General features: G+C 46.0%; 1 protein-coding gene across 3 annotated transcripts; it reads left to right on the top strand.

Moving 5' to 3' along the window:
- The first annotated feature begins 494 nt into the window (after positions 1-494).
- IL22RA1 (interleukin 22 receptor subunit alpha 1) lies at positions 495-7,342 on the top strand. Of its 3 annotated transcripts, XM_030464440.1 has the most exons (7): positions 499-704; positions 2,865-2,997; positions 3,686-3,867; positions 5,121-5,305; positions 5,778-5,913; positions 6,139-6,260; positions 6,475-7,342. In XM_030464440.1, exons 1-7 carry the CDS (start codon positions 662-664, stop codon positions 7,234-7,236), a joined length of 1,563 nt encoding a protein of 520 aa, XP_030320300.1. In that variant the 5' UTR covers positions 499-661; the 3' UTR covers positions 7,237-7,342. The 3 variants fall into 3 exon arrangements, with proteins under 3 accessions (XP_030320301.1, XP_030320302.1, XP_030320300.1); XM_030464441.1 differs by lacking the exon at positions 5,778-5,913 and having other exon boundaries at positions 495-704; positions 5,121-5,207; XM_030464442.1 differs by lacking the exons at positions 5,778-5,913; positions 6,139-6,260 and having other exon boundaries at positions 498-704.
- The last annotated feature ends 1,941 nt before the right edge of the window (positions 7,343-9,283 follow it).

A 9,283-nucleotide genomic window follows, 5' to 3' on the forward strand; every position in this document is an offset into this window, starting at 1 on the left:
CACGTCAGCTGAGAGAACTTCTGCACCCACCTGGAAGCACAATCACAACAGATTTGAGGTGCTGGTGCCCTACCCCTTGTCCTTTGGCTCGCAGCTGAGGCCAGCATGAACAATAGAAGAGCTAAAAAATGACTCATCTGGCTGACTTTCATTTTAAGAAAGTATTCAAAGGTATTTCTTAAAGAAAGAGGTGTCTTGCTTGCAGCAGTTATAAACCCAACCAGGTGCACAGCTCTAAGTTTTAATTTCCAGAGTTTTAATGAGACAGTGACCTGACCCGAAAAGCAAGCCCCAAAACTATGAAATCCCAGTGAGGCCTTTCAAGCAGGAAGTTTTTTTTATCAGCAAAATAGATTTTGGCTCTCTTTCAAAAGCTGGGGATTTTCTCAGCCTGTGGCTTATGCACCTTTGTACAGTTCACAGTGAGATACGGAGACTCAGAAGGGGAGAGGCACTCCTGTTGTCACCCTTCCTTTCTTACACATGCGCAGGGAGCTGGTGAGCTCAGAGCTGAATGCAGGCAGGTAGCAGCTCTGCAGCCTATTGCTGAGCAACAAACCCAACCTGGCCTCACAAACCAGAATTAAGCTCTAATAAAAGGTGATTCACCTGCAGAGAGGATCAACTGCCTGCTCTCCCAGCCCAACTGGCAGAGTTATTCATGAAGCAGTATCTGGTCGTGTTGGCTGTATTTTCAGTGGTTGGTAAGTCCTCACTTCTCTTTTCTTATCACTGATGGTTATTGTTTCTGTTTGAGCCTGTAAGAGGGGAGGTAGTTGAATCGTGTTTGCTGAAAAAAGATCTAGAGAATGAGCTGCTGGCTGAGGTGGTTCAACAGCTCTGTTCTGAGTTACTCTCTCCCTTTAATATTTTCTAAGTACAGTTGGTGTGATCAGTGCCTTAAGGCTCAGCAGTGAGAAGAATGCTTCTTGTCAAACCATTTGCCACAAATCTGTTACAGCCCAAATCCTACAGGAGTAAAGGGTGTTTATTGACTTCAGGGGGTTTTGGATCACTCCCCTTGTGTCTTAAGCAGAGGCACCAATGAATGTAAGAATGGCACTGATTTTAGAAGAGGTGTGAACAGGTAATCTATCCCTAAAAGCCATTTAGTCCTACTCCAGATGTGGCAAACTCACTCCTGGGTGAACCAAGGATAAACCTACTGTTTCCAAATGCCAGCTTTTGAGCAAGCAACCCTCATCTGCTCTTGTGTCTGTGATATTATCCTGTAGGGAAGGTGCCTTCAGAAACCTCTGACAGAAAGGGACTTTCACACTGTGAAATATCCGGGCTTTTCTCTGCCCACACTTGACTGTGCTTATGTTACACTGCTTTGCATAACTGTGTTTTAGCATGGATAAATGTGGGAAGGTGAAGATTGACTACTTTTGATATGATCAAGATATTGGTTACTCAGTTCTGGTGGTGCTCAGACAGGGAAACCCACACCTTTTATCTCAGTTGCTCCTTGCCTGCCTTGCCAGGCAGATTGTGCTGAGACCTGAGCTGAGGGAAAGCTTGAACCTCAGATGAGGTCAGGATAAAATCTGGACTACACTGAAATCCATTTCTGTGTTGCTTCCCTGCTAAAATGCCACACACAACAAGACTGAGACCTGGACTTGTTCCTTTCTCTAATTCTCCTCCTCTGCTGCAAGCTAGAGGAAATGGAAGACCCAGCTGGAGGGAAAGCTTGGGACAGGTCTGGTTTAGCCCTGGCTCTACCACAAATGCCCAATGTAATCTTGCCACCCCCATTCTGGTCCTCAGTTTTCCCACTTGTAAAATGGTGCTACTTTTACTTGCTTATCACACCATTTTTACCTGACTCAATGAGCTTTCATTTACCAGCCCTAGGATGGGGCTGCTCATTTTCAGCAAGTGCAGGCTGGAGTCCTGTGGGGGTGCAGAACCCCTTCCACTCTCTGTGACAAGCCCATGCATGTTCAAGGAGCTTATCAATACTGTAAACCAGGAGCTGAGTGATGTATAAATTCTCTCTCTTTGAGGATGTGCCTATAATTTAAATTTACAGAGCTTTTCAATTCTGGATGTTACTCTGTGAGTCAGAAGTTGTGAATCATCCTCAAGGAAAAAAAATAGCACTGGACGTTCTCATGATAAGGGACAGACAAAAATCTCTGGGACACTCTTCTGCAGTGCTTGCTCAGAGCCAATCTGCTGCCTGGTGATATTCAGTTCTACAGAGGTAGCTCAGCCCAGGGGCATCTTTGTCATTTCTGCTTCCCAAAACCAGAACCCATCCTCAGCGGGGAAGAAGCACAGGGCTGAGAAAGCAGGGAGCAGAACCCATTGTTTGCTTTCACCCTGGCACACCCAGCTCAGAGTCCAGACATCAGGACTTGATGTATTGTTATGTACAGGCAATCTCCATCCAATAAAACACACAGCACGAGAGGGTAATGCAAGCCACATCTTTAATCCTGTGCAATTGATCTCTCATTACCTTGCCCTGAGTATGGGCAAAGGACAGGTATATTCATAAACACAAATCTAGCTGAGGAAACATGTTGGTGTGCTCAGTTTTCCAGCCATTTACCTGCTTTAAAAGAAAGCTGATGAGGAACTCAAACATTCTCTTTGTCACTCTGGAGTTTTTTAGCCCTTCCTGGCTGATATTTCTTTGGCATGAGTCAATAAGCTGCAAGGTGTGTACAGTGATGCTTGCATGGTTTGAATTCCTGTTCTCTTCAAGCTTCTGCTTGCAGCCCATCTCCAGCAAACTGAACATGGAGTTTGTGTCTCTGTTCAGTAAATGGCTGAGCAGCACTGGACTGTATCCATCTGGGGGATGAGGAGACAGAATATGCATTTTAATACAAGTTTCTTCGCTCCCCTAGGTATTGTGACAACAGAGGTGCCACCATGTGTGAAACGTCCAGCATTTTCTTCTACAAACTTTGAGAACATCCTGACATGGGAAACTGAAGCAGATATTTCCCCTGGCACTGTATTTGATGTCCAATATAAAGAGTATGTGAAGTTTGCTTCTTTTTGGAGTACAGTTCTTCGTAGGGTCACTGTTCTCAGAGAGAGAAGAGCCAAGAAAGAGCAGCAGATTTTGCAGTTTCTGTTTCTTACTTTACTGTTACTGAAACAGTTCTGTTTAGACAAGAACTCAATGAAGGACAGGGTTATTTAAGCTGGTAGATGGTGCTTGTTAAGCAAATACTTTTACATCTCAGGTTGCCAGCCTTATTTCTACTCTTTGCAACTTGGTTGTCTCTATTCTGCAGTTTCCTCCCCTATAAATACAGGTAGTAGCAATTGTCTTCCTCTGGTTCAGTCCCTAGAGCTAAGAAATGAGACAAGTGTTACCCAACAGCTTTGTTGCCTTTGGGTAACTCTGCAAACTCTGCAGCAAACTTGAATGCAAACATTCGGTCTCTGAGAACTCCGGAGTCACTGACTCACAGAACACTCCTGTTCATGCCTTGAAATAATCCACACTTTCTCAAGGTCACATCCACCCAGAAACCATCAATGGATTAAGGTCCAGAAGTTTCTCTGTCGTTCCTTTCCCCACCATTTGCTAATTGCATTAAATAATTTTTAACCTACCAAGAGTTGGCAAAGCAGCCTGTTTGGATCAGTCTGGAGAAGGGGTGTTTTGCATCTGTTCTATCAGACTAAAAGCTTTTTTTTTTTTTTTGGTCTTAAGGTATGGAGGAGCATCCTGGCTTAACAAGAGTGAGTGCCAGGGCATCACACAGCCTTTCTGCAACCTCACTCGTGAAACAGAAAACTTTACAGAGCATTACTACGCCAGGGTGAGGGCCTCTGGCCAGAACTACTGCTCCTCCAGCTGGGTGTGCTCAGACAGATTTGAAGCCAGGCAAGAGAGTACGTACAGCTGCCAAAACCTGTTCAGTACTGGTTGCTGGGGGGTTGTTCCAAGTTTCACTGATGTTTAGGACAGTGTTTTCTCTAATTTCAGTATTGCAAGGCTCAGTGCTTGATAGGAAGGGGGTGAAGGTCTGTAGGAACTTGTTATTGGGCAAGGAGGGAAATGGGCAAATGGTCAGGGCCTTCCCTGAGACGCAGGAAGGAGGATGGCTCTGAAGTGGCACGCAAGCAGTGAGAACGTGGTCCTCAAGAAAAGTTTTGGGCAAGGACTTCTAGGGACCAGCAATGGGTAAAGGTGGCTGAACCCCAAGGGAAGACAGCATCTCACAACAACCCCATGCAGCGCTACAGGCTGGGCACAGAGTGGCTGGAGAGCAGCCAGGCAGAAAGGGAGCTGGGAGTCTGGATTGCCAGGAAGCTGAACAGGAGCCAGCAGTGTGCCCAGGTGGCCAAGAAGGCCAATGGCATCCTGGCTCAGGAACAGCGTGGCCAGCAGGTCCAGGGAAGGGATTCTGCCCGTGTGCTCAGCCCTGGTGAGGCCACAGCTTGAGTCCTGTGTCCAGTTCTGGGCCCCTCAGCTCAGGAAGGAGATTGAGGTGCTGGAGCAGGTCCAGAGAAGAGCAAGGAGGCTGTGAAGGGATCCAGCAGAATTGCTGTGAGGAAGGGCTGAGGGAGCTGGGGGTGTTGAGGCTGGAGAAGAGGAGGCTCAGGGGAGACCTCATCACTCTCTCCAACTCCCTGAAAGGAGGTTGGAGCCAGGGGGGGGTTGGGCTCTTTTCCCAGGCAACTCTCAGCAAGACAAGAGGGCAGGGTCTCAAGTTGTGCCAGGGGAGGTTTAGGTTGGAGATGAGAAAGAATTTCTTTCTGGAGAGGGTGATCAGGCACTGGAATGGGCTGCCCAGGGAAGTAGTGGATTCTCCGTGTCTGGAGATCTTTCCAAAGAGCCTGGATGTGGCACTGAGTGCCATGGGCTGGGAACCACGGGGGGAGTGGATCAAGGGTTGGACTTGGTGATCTCTGAGGTCCCTTCCAACCCAGCCAATTCTAGGATTCTAGGATTCTATGATCTCCACTTGCCTGATTTTTCCTATGCTCAGCAAAATACACCTGAAACACCACTGTGAATATGAACAGAAGTGATAACTGACAGTGAGTCTGGGGAGGGATGTGTACAAGATATGTGCAAGGTGATCTGATGATGTATCAGCTTGAACCTGAACATCTGACACTGCCTGTTCTATCTTTTCCAGCTATTATTGGAGCACCAGAAGTGGAGTATATTCCTTCTGTACGGTCCATAAAGTTTCTTATCCAGCCCCCCTATACTCCACTGAGAGGTGAGGATGACCGCCAGCTAACCGTAGAGGACATTTGTAGCAAATTTGGTGCTGTTGATTATCACTTAACAATTATTAACCAAAGGACACACCAAAAGGTAAAGCACAACCTCAGGCCACTAGCCCACTGACTTTTGGGAATCACATTTCATTTAAGAGGGAGGAGGACCTCAGAGCTTAGACATGATGGATGAGATTGCTACTGTGCAAGGGAAAGTCTCAGTCTTTGACTCCCAGTAGAGAAGAGGAGCTTTAAGCATTCCTATAAAATTCTGGGAAGGAAACTGGAGTTTCCCAGGGCACTGTATAAGTAGCAAAAAGTAAAAATTGCTGGTGACTAAAAAAGAAAACTACTTAATTACTTCAAGTCCTAAGAAACTGAAATTTAAACATTAAATACAGAAACAACAGAAAGCAAATTATGTATTTAGAATTCCATATATACAGGGTTAGTACAGTCCAATAATGCCTTATTAGTTAACACATTTTTTAGGCTGAGCTTTGCAACCTGATTTAAAGAAATTATATGCACTTAGCCTTCCTATAATGCAGAATATTTATTTTAAATAGTGGACAAAGTACGAGCACAACAAAGAATTTGAAGTTTCTGACTTGGACCCAGATACTGAATACAATGGAACAGTATACATGTATCTCCTCCACAGAAGCAGCAGATACCAAGTATTTCGGGTTAAAACACTAACAGGTAAGGCTGTTAACTCTGCTTATTTACAAGTCCATTGGGATACTGGAAACAAAAAAGAAACAAATTTTCAGCTGGTATAAAATAACATAGCTTTGCTAAAGAACTTGAAGCAACACTGGCTTTCCTGATTTAAAAATCTAGTTCTGTGAGACCAGCCCTGTAACATCATTTAGCCAATCCCATGTGGTTTTACTAATCCACCTTGTTCTATTCCTCACTAACCAGACAACACGTGGCTTCTCTACTGGTTTGTTTTATTTGCCTTCTGTGCTGGGCTGGCGTTTGCTGCAGTTAGCTACATCCTCTACAAATACATCAAGCAGCACAGTGCACAGCCTACATCACTGGTGAGTGCTTCTGAGCCATTGCATCAAAGCTCTAAAATGCTCAGGACTGTGTGGATGCACCTAAACAGCACTGCTGAGGATGAGTGAGCAGACAAGAACATTGCCTCAGCAATCACTGCAGTTAAAATCTGGTCATCTCCCTCAGGGAGACAAAATTTGTTACCTTCAAACCCACAGCTTCTTGTTTTAATTCATGCTTCTCTGTCTCCATCAGGACTTCAGAGGGATTTCATCATTCCAGCCTCTTACACTGACAGTGGAACATATTATAAAGCCCTTTAATTTAACCATACCTTCGCTTTTCATCCCCGAAATGCAACTGCCACAGATCAGCCAACATTTGGACAGAGCACTGGAGCCACCAGAGTCTTTCCATCCACCAGAAGGTGCCTACCAGGACCAGCCAGATGTGCTGACATTCCAGCTTCCCTCCTTGGCAAGCACAGCTCCTGGTTATGCTCCTCAAACAGCTCAGCAAAGCCTTCTTGTTGCCCCCTCCAGCACAACTCTGCCCCTCACCTATGGTGTGTGTGGAGAAAGCATGGACCATGCTGACAAGAGGAGTCTGCAGCCAAACCAAACTCTAAAGGAAGTTTCTCTGGATAGTTCTGCTGGTGGAAGTCTCATAACCCAGGTGCTGGGTGAGAGCTGCAGCTGTTATAAAGAACAGAGGCCGAAGTTGGCACTGCAGTACAGCAGGGACACAAGAGCTCTCTCACAGGGGAGCCCTGGACAAATACAACAACTGCTGCTGCAGACTGAGGGGATGGCAAGTCAAGTGTACATATCCCAGCTCCAAGAGAGTCAAGAAACAGAGATGTTAGCAGGGAAGGAGCTAAACTGCATGGAACAGAAAACTGCAATGTCCCAAGGCACTCTCTCAGAGCAGGACAATGGCACTCTTCTCACCAAGTTTTTTAAATATTTGGACTTAAAAGTAGCAGGGGATCAGGATGAAAACACAGAATTGTACTAGGATGACTTGATGATAATAAATCTAGATTATATTTGCTTGCATGAAATAGTAGCCTGCCAAGACTGCTATGCAGATAAATATATCTGATCTTGGATGTATGAACACAGCACAGATATGAACACATATTATTACTTCCTGATATTATTACTTCCTGGTACTCTGCAATATTGGATCTTCCCATTTAAATATTAGGCCTTTATTTCCTGCATATTCTTCAAATTTATTATGAATTGGACTACTTTAAAAGCTGAGTTGATTCAAGTTCAAATTCCAGGTTCAGCATACTGAAAATTTAGCAAAATTCACAACAAACTACATTTGCTTTTTACCAACAACCAAATTTCCACCCTTTGAAGAAACTCAGGTGTGGGTGTATGCAAACCTAGAAGAGCTGAATGTCTGAATGGTACAGTAAGAGCTATACTGGTTCTCCACTCTTGGATATGTGATTGATGCAGAACAACAGGCTACTTACAGGAACTGCACTTTGCCTTTAAAGCAGTTGCTGAAATGGCAGGAACAGCTCCTGATGCAGCAGTTCTGATGAACTACCTGTCCTCTGTCCTGCTGTGCTCTCTACTGCTTGTAGAAATAAAAAGCCTTTTTCACCTCTGCAACAGATTCATGCAGTCTTGACCCAGTTCTGATCCATTGCTCAGCTGCTGCTCATTTTTTTCTCTGAAGCAGTCTGGATCACAGCCTCTCTAAAATCAGTGATAAAGAACTGAAACCATTTATAAGCAAGACTTGGAGGGGAATGGGGAACTCCTCACTTGAAGAGCACCACCGGGGGAAGGCTGAGCAGAAGCAAAACTCAGCTGTTCCTACCATGAGGGCACTTAGGTGTTTTCTCAGTCCAGGGAAGCTGAGGCTAAAGGTTAAATTGCACTTTTGTGGTATTTTGCAAATAAACCACCTTGTGAAGGAAAGGGGTTTGATGAATCAATCCAGCATTAAAGGAATGCCCCTGTACTCAGCGCTGGGGAGGCCACAGCTTGAGTCCTGTGTCCAGCTCTGGGCCCCTCAGCTCAGGAAGGAGACTGAGGTCTTGGAGCAGGTCCAAAGGAGGCAACTGGGCTGGTGAAGGGATCCAGCACAGATCCTGTGAGGAGAGGCTGAGGGAGCTGGGGGTGTTGAGGCTGGAGAAGAGGAGGCTCAGGGGAGACCTCATCACTCCCTCCAACTCCCTGAAAGGAGGTTGGAGCCAGGGGGTGGTTGGGCTCTTTTCCCAGGCAACTCTCAGCAAGACAAGAGGGCAGGGTCTCAAGTTGTGCCAGGGGAGGTTTAGGTTGGAGATGAGAAAGAATTTCTTTCTGGAGAGGGTGATCAGGCATTGGAATGGGCTGCCCAGGGAAGTAGTGGATTCTCCGTGTCTGGAGATCTTTCCAAAGAGCCTGGATGTGGCACTGAGTGCCATGGGCTGGGAACCACGGGGGGAGTGGATCAAGGGTTGGACTTGGTGATCTCTGAGGTCCCTTCCAACCCAGCCAATTCTATGATTCTATGACACTGAGCTTCCAGAAAGGGGCTGTGAGATAATGATCCCAATGGGTGGCTCTTCCAGGCAGTTTGATGGATGTCAGGAAGAGCTCCCTGCACAACCCAAGTGTTCCTCCTCCTGGGCACCTTGCAGGTGATCACTGATTCAGTGACGTTGTAAGAAGTAAACAGATAACAATTCCCTGCTTGCTGATAGAAGGGATGGGGGTTTAGAACAAATTAGAGCTGCCTCCAGGCAACTTTTCCATGCAGGATGTTTTGATTTGAAGGTGCAGCAGCTCCTCCAGCTGCCTCCTGTAATTCCACCAGAAATCCATGTTTCCTGTGTCAGCCGAAGGCACCACAAGGAGAACCATCCCTCAGCATCCCTAAAAGAGGCATGGAGGAGTTTGTAAGTCATTTCTCTGAACAGGTGATGGTGAAAACTGGAAATTCCAGGCTGAAATGCATGTCTGGAAAGCCCTGGCCTTTGATGAGTGTTGCATCTCAGAATGTGATGTTCAACTGCAGTGTGTGCAGCCAGCACTGAAGATATTCCACACACATT

This window comes from Calypte anna, chromosome 23 (genome assembly GCF_003957555.1).
Source record: "Calypte anna isolate BGI_N300 chromosome 23, bCalAnn1_v1.p, whole genome shotgun sequence".
NCBI classification, from domain to species: Eukaryota; Metazoa; Chordata; class Aves; order Apodiformes; family Trochilidae; genus Calypte; species Calypte anna.